Consider the following 18,515-nt stretch of genomic DNA (forward strand, 5'->3'; position numbering starts at 1 on the left):
GTGAATTTGTCATATATAGCCTTTATTATCTTGAGGTAAATTCCATTTATGCCCACTTTCTGGAGAGTTTTTGTCATAAATCAGTGTTGAATTGTGTCAAAAGCTTTTTCTGTATCTATGATAATCATATGGTTTTTATCCTTCAGTTTGATAAATGGTGTACTACACTGATTGATTTGTGGATATTGAAGAATCCTTGCATCCCTGGGATAAATCCCTCTTAATCATAGTGTGTGATCCTTTTAACATATTACTGGGTTTGGTATGCTAGTATCTTGTTGAGCATTTTTGTGTCTGTGTTCATCAGTGATACTGGCCTGTAGTTTTCCTTTTTGTGGCATCTTTCTCTGGTTTTGGTATCAGGGTGACAGTGGCCTCTGATGTTGATCCACAGAGGGTGCAGCCTTAGGCATATACGGTCACCTTGGAGGACAGTGATCTTTGCAGGACTTTCTTTCTGATCTCTCTGTTACACTGCCTGACTCTTAGTATCATATCCAGCTGTTGCTGCTGCTGCTGCTGCTAAGTCACTTCAGTGGGGTCGACTCTGTGCGACCCCATAGACGGTAGCCCACCAGGCTCTGCTGTCCCTGGGATTCTCCAGGCAAGAACACTGGAGTGGGTTGCCATTTCCTTCTCCAATGCATGAAAGTGAAAAGTGAAAGTAAAGTCGCTTAGTCGTGTGTGACCCTCAGCGACCCCATGGACCGCAGCTTTCCAGGTTCCTCCGTCCATTGGATTTTCCAGTCAAGAGTACTGGAGTGGGGTGCCATTGCTTTGTCAGCTGATGGTTCTATTGTTTTTGATAATGCTTTGTATCATCATTTGCTCCACATTCTGTTCCCACTAAAGTCAGTTCTTTTGAAGGAGAGCTTTGGAGTTCAGTGTTTTGTTTTTTTTTAATTAATTAATTTCTTTATGGCTGTGCTGGGTCTTTGTTGCTGTGTGTGGGCTTCCTCTAGTTGTGGTGAGTGGGGTCTATTTTGTTGTGCATGAGCTTCTCATTGCGGTGGCTTCTCATTGCAGTGCACAGGCTCTGGGGTGCGTGGGCTTCAGTAATTGTGGCACTTGGGCTCTAGAGCACAGGCTCAGTAGTTGCGGCACGTGGGCCTAGTTGCCTCGCTGCATGTGGGATCTTCCAGACCAGGGATAGAACCCATTTCCCTTGCAATGGCAGGCAGACTGTCAACCATTGAACCACCAAGAAAGTCCCTGGAGTTTAATGTTTTTATGACTTGCCTTTCTTTTTACCTTGGGCAAAAATCTCAGAGTCACTGTTCTGAACAATGGCCTGCTTCTCTTGGAGTGACATCTTTGTTTTGTGAGCTGGGCGCTGGGTGGGGACTGTTACCTCTGATCTTCTAAACTTGCCTCTCCTAGTGTGGAACTCCTGCCTTATGCGTGATCCGCGGTGAGGACAATTAGGGCCCCCATATCCTTGGCCTGCCCAACCTTGAGTAGAGCATTTGCCCTGAGTGGAGTCTGGGAGCACCCTACTTGTGGGCTGCACTCACCTGTGATTTCATGTCTATAATACATAATTGGTGGTGATAAGAAATGCTCGTGACTTGATATTATTGGAGAGAAACTGCTGCTCTTGACGGAGTGAGAGGAGAGAGAGCCCGTTTTCTTGTCCACAGCTTCCTAGAGATTCTGCCTCACTGAGCTGGGAAAGGGGTAAAGGAATGGGCTGTGGCTCAGATGCCACAAAGTCTCAGTGTTTTAACTGAGAGTTAGTAAATTATCTAGAATAAATTCACTTGCCATATGCCCTTAGGACAGTTTCTGGAGACTTTAGATGACTGATTTAGCAGTCCTCACTGGTTATGGTCGTTTTCTGGGAAACAGGTCTGTGGAGCTTCTAATGCCACTATTTCCTCAGTAATCCCCTCAGTTCCCATGATTTTTGCGTTCTTCTGTTTGTGTCCTTTTGCAGTCCCCTTCCACTCTAGATAGGGTAACTATTAGGATGTGGCAGAAATGATCACAAAAGCCAGTTCACAAAAACAATGCAGCTTCTACTCTGTTCCTCCTTCCTGGGTCACGTGCTGTGGGGGATGCCAGCTGTCTTGTCATGAGGACAAGCAACCCAATGGTGAGGTCCCCATGGCAAGGAACTGAGGCCTCCTTCCAAAAGCCAGCACAGACTTGCCAGGCATACACATGAACCATCTTGGGAGCAGATTCTCTAGCATGTCAAGCTATCAGATGATTTCAGATGACCAGCTGACTTCTTGACTGTGACCTCATGAGAGACCCTAAGCCAGAGCTACCTAACTAAGCTGTCTCGGGATCTCTGACCCACAGAAACACTGATATAACACACACTTGTGTTTGAAGCTGTGGAATTTTGGGTAATTTATTATGCAGCAATAGGTAATTAATACGCGATCTTGGGTAAAACCCTTCTCTTATGTTCTTGTTTCTTCATCTGAAAAACACTGCTGGGCTAGCTCTATGGTTTCCAATCGTCTTCAAGGAGCTGTATGATTTCACAATGATGGGTAACAGGCTACTGCGTGGAGCAAAGGGGAGGCCAAGCGGGTCTCTGGATTCCAGGCAAAGCAGCTCCGCTTTTTCTCTTTCTTATAAACTGAGCTTCAGTATAAGGTTTGATTTGAAGAATTTTTTTTTAATCTTTGTTCTAGTTTTTGTTGTTGTTACATTTTGTGATTTCTTCAATCTTACATGTTTATTTCAATTCAGTTTCCCATTTTGAAATGGGTATTCCATAAAGCTGTGCATTTCTAGTGTCCACAAGCATAGAGCATAAGGAATGTTACAACAACCCTTTAATTGTTCAGAGAGGAAACTCTGGAGAGGGGAGGGGACGTTTCCAAAGTTATATACTATTTTAGCGACCAAGTAAGGAATGGAATACAAATCTCCTGACTCTAGAAGAGATTATCTGTGCTAATGAAGTGGGCTTTCCTGGTGGCTAGGTGGTAAAGAACCCACCTGCCAATGCAGGAAACATGGGTTTGATCCCTGGGTGGGAAAGATCCCCTGGAGGAGGAAATGGTAACCCACTCCAGTATTCTTGCCTGGAGAATCCCATGGACAGGGGAGCCTGGTGGGCTACAGTCCCTGGGTCTCAAAGAGTCAGACACAACTGAGAAAGTGAACAATAACAATGATATGGAGTTATCATAAAGAAAAGTATTTTAAAAAATAAATCTTCAGAAAGCAAAGACTAGAACTTGACTCTGTTCAGGTACAGGGGAAAGAAAGTAAAAGCAACAGAAGAGTCTTGGGACATGTTGTCCTACAGAAAGCTGGCTTGCTCATAAAGATAAATCATACAGGAGTAGAGATTTATGTTGGGAATCAAAGAGACCTTTTACCATAGAGTTTTCTGACACAGTTAGTCATTACTTTGCAGTGTGGCAATTAGCCAGTTCAACAAACTTTTATGAAGTGCTAGGACAGAGGTGAACTCTCTCTATGTATGTGGCTTTATGTAGTGTTAAAATTTTTAAATAGTTGCTAACATTAAAAAATAAGTAGATTTCTGGTTTGTTTTGAATAATAGGCAAATCTGAGCTGGCACTGCTGCCTGGGGGCCTTGGCTGGAGCTGAGTATTGGCTGCCCCTAGAGCTGGGGCCTGAGCACTGCAGTTTCCTTCAGTCTCCCCCAACCTGTTCCTGTTGTTTTCTCTGAGGCCTCCTGCTCACTGCTCTTTGTCATTCTGTTGTGCTGTTCTTTTTCTTAGAGTATCTTCTTACACCTCTCCTTACTCACTTACCACATGACCCCTGGAAGGATCTGATTTTGAGATCCCCCACCCTGCCCTGCCTCTGTCCTGGACATTCCCCTCCCTTCCTCCCTTGCACACAGAACTTACTGGAGGCATGGCGCTTGACTTTGACCTGTGGGTCCACCCGGTGGGACTTCTCACTGCAGGTGGAGGCATGGCGCTTGACCTGGGCTCCAGAGGGACGCTCAGGCTCCTCGTCCTGGGTGGGAGATGGAAGGAGAAGATAAATTATGGGTGGGCTCAGAGTCCTCAGTGTAGGTGCTTTGTGATGTGCACTTGGTGGTTGAGTGCTGCCTGACCTCTGAGATCTTGGCCTTACACTTTTAGTTGTGTGCAGCCCTCAACAATCTATAAACCACTTGCTACTTGATCCTCATACCTTCCTAAAGGCAACCCTAAACTGGAATTTCTGTTGAGTGGAAAATTCAGCTCAGTTCAGTCGCTCAGTCATGTCTGACTCTTTGAGAACCCATGAATCACAGCACGCCAGGCCTCCCTGTCCATCGCCAACTCCCGGAGTTCACTCAAACTCACATCCATCGAGTCGGTGATGCCATCCAGCCATCTTCTTCTCTGTCGTCCCCTTCTCCTCCTGCCCTCAATCCCTCCCAGCATCAGAGTCTTTTCCAGTGAGTCAACTCATCGCATGAGGTGGCCAAAGTATTGGAGTTTCAGCTTTAGCATCAGTCCTTCCAATGAACACCCAGGATTGATCTCCTTTAGAATGGACTGGTTGGATCTCCTTGCAGTCCAAGGGACTCTCAAGAGTCTTTTCCAACACCAACTTCAAAAGCATCAATTCTTTGGCGATCAGCTTTCTTCACAGTCCAACTTTCACATCCATACATGACCAGTGGAAAAACCATAGCCTTGACTAGACGGACCTTTGTTGGCAAAGTAATGTCTCTGCTTTTTAATATGCTATCTAGGAAGTCTCAAAAGACTTTGGGTGACCATATTTGATTTATCATAGATATTTTTGTCAGTACATCATTTGGATGTATCCTTCAAATTTTCTGAATTGAAAATAAAAATAAAACTCAAGTTAAAAAAAGTCAAAGTTGAGATCAGCCAGTGGTAGAAGCGGCATAACTTAATAGACTGGCTATACATTTTCACATGAAATAGTAGTGAAAACACTCAACATCTTGTCAAAGCTCAGGAAACCATGAGTGGAATATAATAGTCATATAATAATGATATTGATAATAGCAGTATTATTTACCCTCATTATAAGACCTTCCAGTGTCCAGGTACTGTGCTAAGCTTTTTCCATAAAGTATTTCATTTAGTTCTTCTAAGACCTAGAGGTAAGAGCTCAGATGGTCATCCAGCACTGTCCAGGGCAGGGGTCCTGGCCTGCAGACACATCTGCTTTCCTTGGCACCTTGATTCCCTCTCTGTCCATGAGCTGTGAGGCCTGACTCACCAGTGTCTAGTCAGAATGTGGTCCTCTTGCTCTCCTGTGGCAGGAGGAGGCACAGGGCAGATTGTGGAGCAGGATGGGTCATGTGATGGCTACAGAGGCCTTACTGTAAGTTAATAAGCTGGCATCTTCTTGGTTTAGTGAGCAAGACAGGGAGATTGTCCTGGTAACTGAAGCCCAGACTGTGGATGCCACCAGGTAAAGGCCTGTGGGGGCAGCCACTCAGTTATCACACCTGAGACAACTACTGAATCAGTCAGTTCACAGAGCTGTAACAGGGGTGGAAAGCCCAAGCGTGCTCAGACTGGAGCAGTGCTCTGCAGCTTGCAGATCCCTCTCTTCTTCCTGGCTAGGGGCTCTTTCCTCCACACTGCCCAGCCTCCTGTTCCAGAGATTCTCCCAAGCCACAGTCTGGGGCGAGAAGGTCCCCTCTCCCCCACCTTCCAGGTGCTGGTTAAACAAAAGTGATTTTTCTGAGGCAAAGGAATAGTGAGGGAAGGAGAGAGGGAGAGCTAATAAGTGGTCTTTGCCATGTCCCCCAAAGTCCCAAGGGACCATACCTGCATCTTTTCATAAGGAACATCATCATAGACTCGGGGCTCAGGCCACTGATCCTGGCAGGATCTTGCATATCTAGAAAATACAAAGGATGATGATGATGATGTGGCAGTGGTACTTATGCAGCTTACAGTGCTTTCCTGTCCACTTATTTGATTCTGGCAGCAGCTTTTAATGGAGGTCAGAAAGTTAGTGATAGCAGCCATGCCAGGCAGCACTGGGCCACTGATGTGTTTAGAGCTATAGGCAGGGACACATGGGATTCTCACAATCCCGGAAGTAGGTTATTCATCGCCTCCTTTCTGTACATGAGAAAACAGAGGATCCAGGTTGGCAAGCAACCAATCCAAGCTGTTGGTCATGATAGAGCCGTAACTCGAAGCTGGCACTTATAAAGCAAACTCTGCAGACGAGCCTCATGCCTGCCCAGAGGCTCAAGGGTATGGGGACCCCAAGTTTCTATGGCATGAGAGCAGAGCCCAGGCCATGGTCCAAAAGAGCTTCTCCTTTCTGGCTCATTCATCCACAGCATCCCCAACCCTGAGCCTCCTCCTTTAACCAGCTTACTCCTCCTGATGGAAGAGGAAGGCACCCACTCTGACTTCCCAAGGAAGCAGTCTTTCTCAGCCCATCCTCCCTTCCCTCCCATTCCGCCTCTGAGAGGGAGCTGAGATAGGAAGGGTTGTGGGCCGCCCTGGGGGCTGTGGGGCACTGGCCCTTACAGGAAGGAGTTGCGCCCTGCACTGACAATGCTGGTTAGGGTCTCCACGTCCACATAGTCATAGTGCAGTGCTTCGGGGGTGACTTTGGAGCCCATCTCCGCCAGCAGTAGCCCCAGCCAGCGGCCCATGTCTTCTGAGCAGCTTGCCTGAGGGAGAGAAGGCACAAGCTGAGTTCACTGTGGCGCATTCAGGGCCTCTGGCTACCCACTCACTTCCGCCAGACCCGTATACGTATAGTATCTGTTTGGACCCAATACTTAGGGATCCAAAAGGAGCAAGACTAGAACACTCATCCAGAAGCCCAAGTTTTCTGGATAGAAAATAGAGAAGCCCTCCCCAACTACCTCTCTAAAACATAATCTCACTCATAATCCTCAGAGCCTTCCAGACCGATTGGATATGAAAACAAAATTTAGGTGTTCTCTGAATTTTTTTTTTAATATTTGCTTTTTATTGAATGAGGAGGCTATTTATCACATAACCCAACTTTTTTCCTTGTATCATAAATGCCAATTATATATAATATTGTATACAGGAAAATCTCTAAGAAGTTGCTGGTCAACTAAACACGTTTTTATTTAAAGAACATTATCATAAAATAATATATATAAGAAAACTTACAAATTTTTGCCTAACTAAAAAATTTATGACAGTTTGATTCCACCTGTTTGACTTAGTATGAATAGAATGCTAGATTTCTAGTTTAAAAAAATAGATATGCAATAAGCAACAAAGGTTTACTGTAAACTACAGTCAATATCTTGTAATAACCTGTAATGGAAAATAAATTCAAAAATAATATTGTGTATATATAACTGAATCACACAAAAAAAGAATTCTTCCATTTGAAATTTAGTAATGTTTATCTTTTTGCCAGTTTTTCTAAGTGTTCTATGGACATCTAATAATACCATATGAGATGCAAAATTTTAAATATATTTGTGTAGGATATAAGATTAATATAAGTTAATGTAAATAGAAATCTATTATGTTTAAATTACTAATGACATCATTCAAGATGCTCCTATTCTTATTTTTTTGCACTTGATAAATACTCTCAGAGAAATGTTCAAGAGCATCATCATAAAATCAAGTTAGCACGCAAAAACTAAACTTGAATTTAAAAAGCACAGTTTTTGCCAGAAAGTTCTTTGTGAAGAGGAAGGGAAAGCTCTTTCTGAAGAGAAGTAAAAGACCCATCTCAAGCTATCAAAAGTAGAAGTGACTTACAGAATCAATATTTCCTTACATTTAATAACTGAGAGAGGCAGTGGGTACTGGGCAAAGAAAACAATACCAAGGGGCTGGGTCTTAAGTTGTAGGAAAAAGACCAAGAGGCCATTAATCCTCTGTGGAGCTTTGGATGAAGCATGTGACTGTCCTGGCTTCAGTTTCCTTATCTGTAATATGAGGGGGCAGTTTAAGTTTTCCTCCAGTTATATTTTAAATTTCTAAATAGCTGAAGGATTGACATGTAAAGAGAGATTCAATGTATTCTGTATGACCCCAGAGAGGAGGCCTGGTGCCTGTGGGTAGTTAGAAAAAATGAGTGGGTGAAATGAAATCACATTGTCATCCAGCCATTTGTCCAACAGATGTTAATTGAGTCCTTACTGTCCCTTACTAAGCCCAATACTGTCCAGCCCAGGATTGCTGGATATCAGGCTGGGTTCTGGGGGAAAAAAAAAATGCAGAACAGGTGTAGTTGCTGCCTGCACAGAGTTTTAAGATTTCAACTCAATATGGAGAGAATCTTTGTAAAAATTTAGTTGCTTGGTGGTAGGAGCAGTGGTTTATCTGAGATGAACAGTCACTGGTGGGAAGTAAATTTTAGAGAGGTTTCCAAAATTAGATCAGAGTTAGACTAGATCCCTTTCAGGCTTGGGACTGTATTTATAAGGCAGAATAAACAAACTTTGGGTCTAGGATTGCCAGATTTAACAAATAAAAACGCACAATTCTCTTAAATTTGAATTTCAGATAAACAATAGTTTATTAGTATAGTTGCTCAGTTGTGTCCGACTTTTTGCGACCCCATGGACTATAGCCTACCAGGCTCCTCCGTCCATGGGATTTTCCAGGCAAGAGTACTGGGATGGGTTGCCATATGGGATATACATGTACTAAAAAGAATTAGTTACCATTTATCTGAAATTCACATGTAAGTGGCTATTCTATAGTTTAACCGGCTACTTGGCAACAGTTGGCTTACTTTCCCGCTTCCTTAGTCCCTGTAATGTCAATAAGGTCCCCTGGACAAAAGCCAACCTCCAGGCCAGAGCTCCTCTTAGTTCCCACCCCTAAGCTATTTCCTCTTCTCACCTCCAAGACTGCGACCTCCTGCCGGTTGTGTAGGATCCTGAAGGCAAATGGGTGTCTGGGCCCAAAGCCTGGGGCCACCTCACAACCGCGGAGGGCAATGGCGTTCACGTGGGTCCGCAGGTCTGTGCGGTCCTTATGGAAATACAAGGTGTTGCACTTTAGGCGGCACCAGCGTTCCTTCCATCCGTGGTTCACCAGCACATTCAGATAACCTGGGAGGGAGAGACCAGTAATGTGACCTCCTGATAGTCCTCGGGGATACAAGTCAGGGTGCAGGGACAGAGGGCCTGGGTAACTCTTGTACTCTCGCTGGAAAGAAAGGCCTTCTGGGTCCTGAGTCAGCTCATTCCTGGTCTGTGACCTCAGGTTTCAGTTTGTTATCTGTGAACAGGGGATTGATAATCATATTTGTACATACCTGAACAGCCTTCAGACCATACCAACCTTGATGTAAAGGACAGAACTACTATATATAATGAACAAAAGACACAACTCTTCCTTCTACCTTTCCTCCTAAAATAGCAAAAACTAATTGCGGAGGATGGAAAACAGTGGCTGATGCTGACACCTGGTGGCAGCATGTGGGAACAGACAGCATGTAGCCAAGATGAAGAATTAAAAACAAGTGAGGGGCAGGCTGATGGCTGATGAATTTAGAATTCTGTCTTAATGTTTTAGATTTTAATTTATTTTTTACCATAACAGTATCCTCATCCACTTACAAAATGTTTCTTTATATCCATGTACTTTTATAATGTTCTTTCCAGGTTAGCAGAATATTACTGTTTACCTAAAACATGTGATTTTTTTATTGGATTCCAGTACATGGAACAAAGAGTTTAGATGAACAATGTTTCTTTTCTTTCAAACTACTTTTAATTCGCATTTTATGCATTTACAATAAAGTCCTTAAATATTTTCATTCAAGAAATATCCTTGTAAGACTGGACTGTAACTTAAACACGTGGTATATTATATACTGGGAAGTTAAGATACTCTCCTCTTATCATAGTAGAGGAAACAGGCCCAGAGATGGGCAGTGATTGGCACTAATGTCATAGGGAGCATAGAAATAAGACAGTTGGTTGACCTTTCCTTCTGTTAGGTGTCAGGGCCTCATGGAGGAGAAGTGGTGGATGGGCATGATTATTGAGGGAGTGGGGGTTAGTTATCTAGTAGGAGGATTCTATCCTCTGCCTTTGGAATGAGGTAGATTAGGCCTGGAGGGTCTTCTGGCTTGGCCCCAGGATCCCTCATCAACAGGGTCTGAATTCTCTGCATGCATGGTACCCACCACAGCACGGAACCTCCTCAGTAGAGGATGTCTGCAGGTCATCAGCCAGTGCCTTCTTCTTAGAGAAGCTGATGATACGGGTGATCTTGCGGCCTGCAGCCCTGCTCATTGAACCCTTCAGCTCTGACAGGCTGCTCTTCTTCCCTTTGCCTGTTGCCGTGGAGATGGGTTAGGTGAGGGGAGGGAGCCCCAAGTTCTAGATTCACCTGCCCCTAGCCTTCCCCCCAGCCTTTGAAACCTGCACACAAGGCCTGGCCCAGTATGGATAGGCCAGGTCACATCAGCCAGGTCTCCAGAATGGTCAGGACCTGATCTGCACTGCATGTGCTCATGGCAAGGCCCCTCCCAGCTCTAGCATTTTCCCACCTGAGCCCCCAGAGGCTCCTACCGTGTTCACGGCCAAGAGTGGAACAGCTGTCACCCATGCCTAGGCTGTCAGAATCCGAGGTCTGCTTCTCTTGGGACAGCCTCTGGGGAGGAACACAGACAGCCCCCTGTCAGAGGGCACACTCAAAGTCTCCCTTTTTGGTTCAGTCTCCCCTTGACCCCTGTACATGAGGATTAGCTAAAGAAATATTTGTCAGCAACGGTCATACAGGTATGAGGAGGACAATTATGACAGGGTGGTTGTGTCTTCCATTTATTTGGAAGCGAGGAATTCAGTCTATTTGGGGAGTGAGAAATTCAACATAATAGGCTGAGATTAGTGTCCTGGGAGTTTGGACCATATTTGCTAGGTGATGGGGCGGTAAGAAGGTATTTAAGTGGGACATGAGTGAAGTTGGTTTTGTAAGCCCCCCCCAGATGCATCATGGGAGATGGACAAGAAGCGGGCAAGACTGGAAGCAAAAGAGGCAGTAAGACTGTCATCCTGGGCAATACAAGGCCTGACAGGAGGTGAAGCGAGCTCCGAAGAGGGCGGGGAAAGAGATGAGTCGGCATGTTCCAAAGAGTCAGAAGAGGCCCCGGTGATCAGTAAATGTGAATGGTGACGAGAGGAGTCCATTACAATTCCAGCTTGGATGAGAGAATGGCGAAGATACCACACACAAACACACACACACACCACATACACACACCCCACATACACACACCAAACACACACACGCACACACACCACACACATACCACACACACACACCATCACACACACACCATCACACATACCACATACACACACACCACACACACACACACCACCACACACACACACACACCACAGACACACCACACGCACACACCACCACACACACACACCACCACACACACACACCACACACACACCACACGCACACACACCACATGCACACACACCACACACCACACACACACCACATGCACACACACCACACACACACCCCACATATACACACACCACCACACACACACCACACGCACACACACCACACACCACACACACCACACAGCACACACACCACATACACACACACACCACACGCACACACACACACCATCACACACACACCACATGCACACACACCACACACACACCACACACACACCACACACACACACACACCCCACACACACACCACATACACATCACACGCACACACCACACACACACACACACCACATATACACACACCACACACACACCACATACACACCACACGCACACACAGACACACCACACACACACCACCACACACGCCACCACACACCCCACACACACACCCCACACACCACACACACACACCCCACACACACACCCCACACACACACCCCACATACACACACATCACCACACACACACACCACACACACACACCACCACACACACACACCACAAACACACACCACACACACACCACCACACACACACACCACACACACACACCACCACACACACCACCACACACACCACCACACACACACACACCACCACCACACACACACACACCACCACACACACACACACCCCACACACACACCCCACACACACACCCGACACACACACCCCACATATACACACACCACCACACACACACACATACCACATACACACACCCCACATACACCACACGCACACACACCACACATACACACACCACACACCACACACACACCACATACACACACACCACACACACACCATCACACACACACCACACGCACACACACACCACACGCACACACCCCACATACACACACACACACACCACATGCACACACACACACCACACACACACACCATCACACACACCACATACACACCACATGCAGAAACACCACACACACACTACATACACCCCACACACACACACACACCCCACACACACACCACATACACATCACACGCACACACCACACACAAACACACACACACCACATATACACACACCACACACACACCACATACACACCACACGCACACACACACATACCACACACACCACCACACACACACACACCGCACACACACACCACACACACACACACCCCACATACACACACATCACCACACACACACACCCCACACACACACACCACCACACACACACACCACACACACACACCACACACACACCACCACACACACACACCACCACCACACACACACACACCACCACACACACACACACCACACACACACACATACCACATACACACACCCCACATACACACACACAGCACACGCACACACACACACCACACACACCATCACACACATACCACATACACACACACCACACACACACACCACCACACACACACACACACCACCCACCACCACACACACCACACACACACCACACACACCACCACACAGACACACACACACACACACACCACACATACACACACCACACACACACCACACATACACACCACACACACCCCCCCCCCACATACACACACCCCACATACACACACCACCACACACACACACACCACACACACTACCACACACACACACACCACCACACACACACACACCGAACACCACACACACACACCACACATACACACACACACCACCACACACACACACACACACACACCACCCACACCACACACACACCACCACACACACACACACCACCCACCACCACACACACACACCACACACACACACACACACCACACACACCACACACACACCACCACACACACCACCACACACACACCACCACACACACACCACCCACCACCACACACACACACACACCCCACCCACCACACAGACACACACACACCCCCCACCCACCACCACACACACCCCCCACCCACCACCACACACACACACACACACCCACCACCCCATGGTAACAACTTCGTGGTCAGCCAGCAGTATTTTTACTTATTATGTCAACTCTGGACCAGTCATTCATTCATTCCTATTAAGGAATGGTGTAGAATAGTCAAGATGGGCCTTGGAAGAAATGTCTCTCCTTAGCTGTGGGGATGTGGGAAAATCCTTTCATCTCTCCAAGCCTTCTCACTTGAATTACCCTCCTGTCAGTGGGCTGCTGTGAGGCACCAGGGAACTGGCACAAGTGAAATTGTGAGGCCAGTTGTTAGAAATTGTCATTTCTAACATCTGTGTGGTATGCGACTGTCCCACTTTAAGAAGCTAAACTGTGCCAGCCAGACTCAGGACAAGACTGAAATGATACCCATCTACTTAAAAAGGTGAGCTTACAGAGCTCTGAAGCCCCTAAACATTTTCTGGGGATACCCCAGACCAGGCTCAGGGATGCTTTGCTATAAGCATAGGACTAGAAGGCAGGGGAAATGAGAGAGTCGGTGTACTCTCCCAAGTTTCCAAAGGTTGGAAAAATGGCAACTGTCAGAAATGGGACAGAACTGTCAAGTATAAAGAATCATCTCTGTAAATTGTGAAACAGAAGCTGTGGTTCCTATTTGTTCTGTGATGATGTACAGATGTTAAGTTTTTTTAATCAAGATAGACAGCAAATATAAAGAAACACTGTGCACTTTGGAATTGACTTAATGATGATGACAGCTCAATCACAGGAGTCTATGGAGAGAACGAGCCACCAATAACACGTCCTCACTCCCACTCTTCTCCAGAAACACCACCTAAACATTTTAGCTACCCTCCTGCTGTACACTCAGCCACAGGTTGGCTGGCTGGGTGTGATCAGCTAGCTCTGTTCTTATTATGTGTGACTTTGGGCAAATTTCTTTTTGCCATGGCTTCCTCTGCTGAAAATACAGTTCATCAGGGAATTATAGAAATTAAATTAGATACACACACACATAAAGCATTTAGAACAGTGCTAGCCACAGTCACCTTTTCTATAATGCTAGCCTTTATTATGTCATGCGAGACCCTTATGTGGGGGTCTTAACCTCCCTTAGGATTTGGGACTGAGTCCCATGGTCACCCACAGCACCTGGTGAGACATAGGCTTTAGCATGTATTTGCCGGTGGCCTGACAGAATGAAACGACTGCTTCACTTATGTCCCAGTGGACACTCCTTGTCTGACTGACTGATTCCAGTTTGGTGTTCATGGCTTGGTTAGAACGTGACCTTTTCCTGTCCTGGCAGGGTGGTCACTCCCTCCTCTGGCTTGTGCTGCAGTTTGGACATAGGCATTCATGAATTTAGCAGACGTTTATTAAGTGCCTATGGTCAACGTCTGGCTTCACCACCAGTCGGCGAGTCCCTTGGGATAGAGCCTGTGCTGAGTTCCCACTGTCTGTCTCAGAGGGACCCTGTAAAGACAGAGGTACCTTGTCGAAGTCCACCTTGCACAGGAGGACTGGGGATCTGGGCACATCTGCCCCCTCAGTGCCCCCGGCGGGTTTGCTGACCTCTTGGATGACCTGTGGAGAGGACACACACTGTGAGCAGGTGGCAGAGATGCTGTGGAGACAGAAGCAAGAATGAGGTCCAGCAGAGCGGTTGGGATCACTGGGTGGGAGACAGGTTGATATGGCCTCCTGCCCCATGTGTAGGGCACATCAGGATCTGAACAGGCTTTCTCCTGTGTGTGTCCCTTGAATTGAAAACAAGGAGCTGGGAGCCTAGCGGCTTGGCTTCTAGACCTGGCGCCATTACGAATTAGTTGCATGGCCTTGGAAAAGCCATGTCCCTGCTCTGGGATTTCATTTCCCCATCTGTAACACAGGGATTACTGGTCCTCTGCTACCTCCTTGGGGGTGTGAGGACCAGTGAGATGATGGGTGTGAAGGGCCATGTGCATGCCCTGCACAGGCACGAGGAGCTCACTTCTGTGACATGTTGGAACTTCACAACAACTTGCAGAATAGCCAGGATTATTCTCTCCATTTCAAAGATGTGGAAACTGAGACCCCAAGGCACTCACCTGAGGCCATGCAGCACAAGCATCCTGATCACGAAATAGTAGCAGACCGTTGCTGCTCATCTGTCAGGTGGCTTTGCCTGGATTATCCCCTTGTATATCCCCACAGCAGCCTTGTGGGATGGGGTACTTTGGTCCCCAAATTACAAATGAGGATGATGAGGCTCTGCCCTACTGTTTGCGCTAATTGGGGTATCAAGGCAGGCCTCTTTAACTCCAAGTCTAGGGCTTTTTCTTACCCAACCACAGTCCCTTAAGGACAGAGCACTCCCCCCACCCCCACCCCCACCCCAGCAGGCAGGTTGTCTCTCTTCCTTCCCCTCCTGAGACAAAGGCAGTAATGAGAAACAGTAAACATCCCAGTGGGAGAGCTGGTTATCACAGGAAGGAAGAGAGGATGGGGAGGGAGGGAAGGAGGGGTTTGGTTTCTTTGTTCCAGCCGGAAGATCAGAGGAGGAGAGATCTGCTGTAAGAGCCTGGGGGTGAGGGCTTCACCATCACTGCACAGTAGTTGCTGACAGTTACTGAGGACTTGCTGCCTGGCAGGCTCTATGTCAGGTACTCTCTAGAATGCTTACAAGAACCATTTTATAGAGGACGAATCTGAGGCACAGGGAAGTGAAGTCCTTTGCAGAAGATCACATATTCAGTAAATGCTGCTTAGGTCCGGGACTTGAACTCAAGGTCTGTATAGCACCAAAGTCTTCCCTCGTCATCACTATGCCATCCTGTCACCTTTGGACTAGATTTCCTTAGATTTTCCTTGGAATTGGATTCACTTCCAATTCTGGTCCGAACCACTGGTGGTTGACCTTGGGTGAGTCACAGAAGCTCTTGTGCCTCAGCTTCCTCATCTATAAAATGGGAACAATATTAGTCCCATGGTGAATAGTAAATGAAGTCATGTGTATAAAGCTCTTACCATAATGCATGGCGCAAAGTAAGTGCTCAGTACATGGTAACTCTAATTGTTGTGTAAGACGGAGGAACTGGGTCATAGGTGGATCTTATAAGCATGCACATTTCACCTAAGATAAAGAATTTCTCTTTTATTTAAAAAAAGAAGGATTAGCCTGTCTAATGATAAAATCAGTTTCTTTTGTAGGAGGTCTTAAGCTCTCTGTTCTTGGAGATGTACATTGCAGGTAGGATAAACGCACAGTAGGCATGTTAGGGGATTCAAATAGCTAGAAGGAACATAGGTCTCTAGGCTGAGGTCTGTCTTCTGGAGATATCCGAGGCCCATTTCCACATAAAGCCCTAGCCATATGGAAGGTACTGACCCTCTGAGTCAGGCCTGTTCTTCCAGTGACAGAGGCCCACCCCACTGAGGGCTGGGCCTGGGGAAGAGAGGAAGGAAGGGAGGAGGGAAGGAGGGAGGGTGGAAGGGTGGGTGAAGGGCACAGGCCCCCCTGTACCTTCAGCCACTCCTCGGCCTGCTCCCGGCTCTGCAGTGCCAGCACCAGGACTTCAGTAGCCCCCTGGGAGAAGCGCAGCTCGTGCCTCTTGTGCCGGCTGTCCTTGGGCACATAGATGACATTGCAGACATCCAGCGCTAGCCTCAGATGCGGCTGCCGGTCCTTGGAGCTTTTGTAACACTGGACAGGAAGGGAAGGGGTTAGGGCCTCCTGGAGTGGAGAGTGGAGGGAGGAGACTGAAACTCAACCTGCCCCAAAGAGACCTCCCCACCCATCCCGCCTGTGGGCACTGCATGAAGACAGGGGCTGTGACTGTTCACCACAGAGACGAGAAGCCTGGGAGGGGCATCTTCGGGAAAACTCCAGATCTCAAGGGCTACTGAGCGGTCTCAAGGGTCACAACTACTTATTTAGGAAGAGGCAGGTTTTAGCACAATACCAGGAAGACCATTCTAGTCTAAAGAACCAGAGAAGAAACAGGCTGTCTTGGGAGGAAGCCAGCTCTTTGCTATTAATGGCCTACAAGGCAAGAATGTGGGAGAGAGTTATAGCAGAGATGGAGGGTTGGGCTTGGGAAGTCCATAATTGATCAATAATGATTCTCACTTCCCATTTCTTACTATGAGGCTAACATTACCTTGATACCAGAACCTGACAATGACATTACAAAAAAGGAAAGTCATAGGCTAATGTCTCTCATAACATAGTTGTAAAAACTATGAACAAAATATTAGCATATAGAATCCAGACATATAAAAACCATATTGCATAGAGATCAAACTTATTCTAAGAGTGCAAGAGTAGGTTATCATTCAAAAACTAACCATGTAATTTATTGTAGGACCAGAAAAAAGGAGGAAAACCACATATTTCAATAGAAGCAGAAAAAATATTTGATAAAATTCTGTATCCATTTGTAACATAAACTCTTAGCAAACTCTTAGACGGAAACTTGCTTAATGTGATAATAAGGAATACCTACAAAAAAAACCCCACAAGCAAACATCAGCCTTAATGGTGCATTATTGAACTTTCCTTTGAGATCGGGATTGAATACCTACACAAAACCCCACAAACAAACATCAGCTTTAATGGTGAATTATTGAAATTTCCTTTGAGATCTGGATTGAGACAAATATGCCTACTCTCACCATTTCTATTTATATCATACTAGAGAGAGTTGGACTGTGAAGAAAGCTGATTGCCGAAGAATTGATGCTTTTAAACTGTGGTGCTGGAGAAGACTCTTGAGAGTCCCTTGGACTGCAAGGAGATCCAACCAGTCCATTCTAGAGGAGATCAATCCTGGGTGTTCATTGGAAGGACTGATGCTAAAGCTGAAACTCCAATACTTTGGCCACCTCATGCGATGAGTTGTATCACTGGAGAAGTCTGATGCTGGGAGGGATTGGGGGTGGGAGGAGAAGGGGACGACAGAGAATGAGATGGCTGGATGGCATCACCAACTCGATGGACATGAATTTGAGTCAACTCCGGGAGTTGGTAATGGACAGGGAGGCCTGGAGTGCTGTAATTCATGGGGTCACAAAGAGTTGAACACGACTGAGCGACTGAACTGAACTGAATTGAACTGAAGAGGTCTGACTCGATGGACATGAGTTTGAGTGAACTCCAGGAGTTGGTGATGGACAGGGAGGCCTGGCGTGCTGTGATTCGTGGGGTCTCAAAGAGTCGGA

The 18,515-nt window shown here is 46.6% G+C and overlaps 1 protein-coding gene across 2 annotated transcripts in view; it reads right to left on the reverse strand.

Annotated features, from left to right (window-relative positions):
• The window catches only part of AFAP1L1 (actin filament associated protein 1 like 1), a 76,424-nt gene that overhangs the window by 18,301 nt on the left and 39,608 nt on the right, over positions 1-18,515 (reverse strand). Inside the window, exons 8-15 of one of the 2 annotated variants that reach the window (XM_055431162.2) lie at positions 16,819-16,998; positions 14,808-14,900; positions 10,469-10,550; positions 10,081-10,230; positions 8,787-8,998; positions 6,465-6,610; positions 5,745-5,817; positions 3,846-3,957 (exon numbers count right to left, since the gene is read on the reverse strand). In XM_055431162.2, the coding sequence (XP_055287137.1) occupies positions 3,846-3,957; positions 5,745-5,817; positions 6,465-6,610; positions 8,787-8,998; positions 10,081-10,230; positions 10,469-10,550; positions 14,808-14,900; positions 16,819-16,998 (1,048 nt within the window). The remainder of the gene's footprint in view (positions 1-3,845; positions 3,958-5,744; positions 5,818-6,464; positions 6,611-8,786; positions 8,999-10,080; positions 10,231-10,468; positions 10,551-14,807; positions 14,901-16,818; positions 16,999-18,515) is intronic. The other variant, XM_055431164.2, reaches the window with a different exon arrangement.

The sequence above is a fragment of the Moschus berezovskii genome, chromosome 8 (genome assembly GCF_049115385.1).
Source record: "Moschus berezovskii isolate FMDL1 chromosome 8, NW_MosBer_1.0, whole genome shotgun sequence".
Lineage (NCBI taxonomy): Eukaryota > Metazoa > Chordata > Mammalia > Artiodactyla > Moschidae > Moschus > Moschus berezovskii.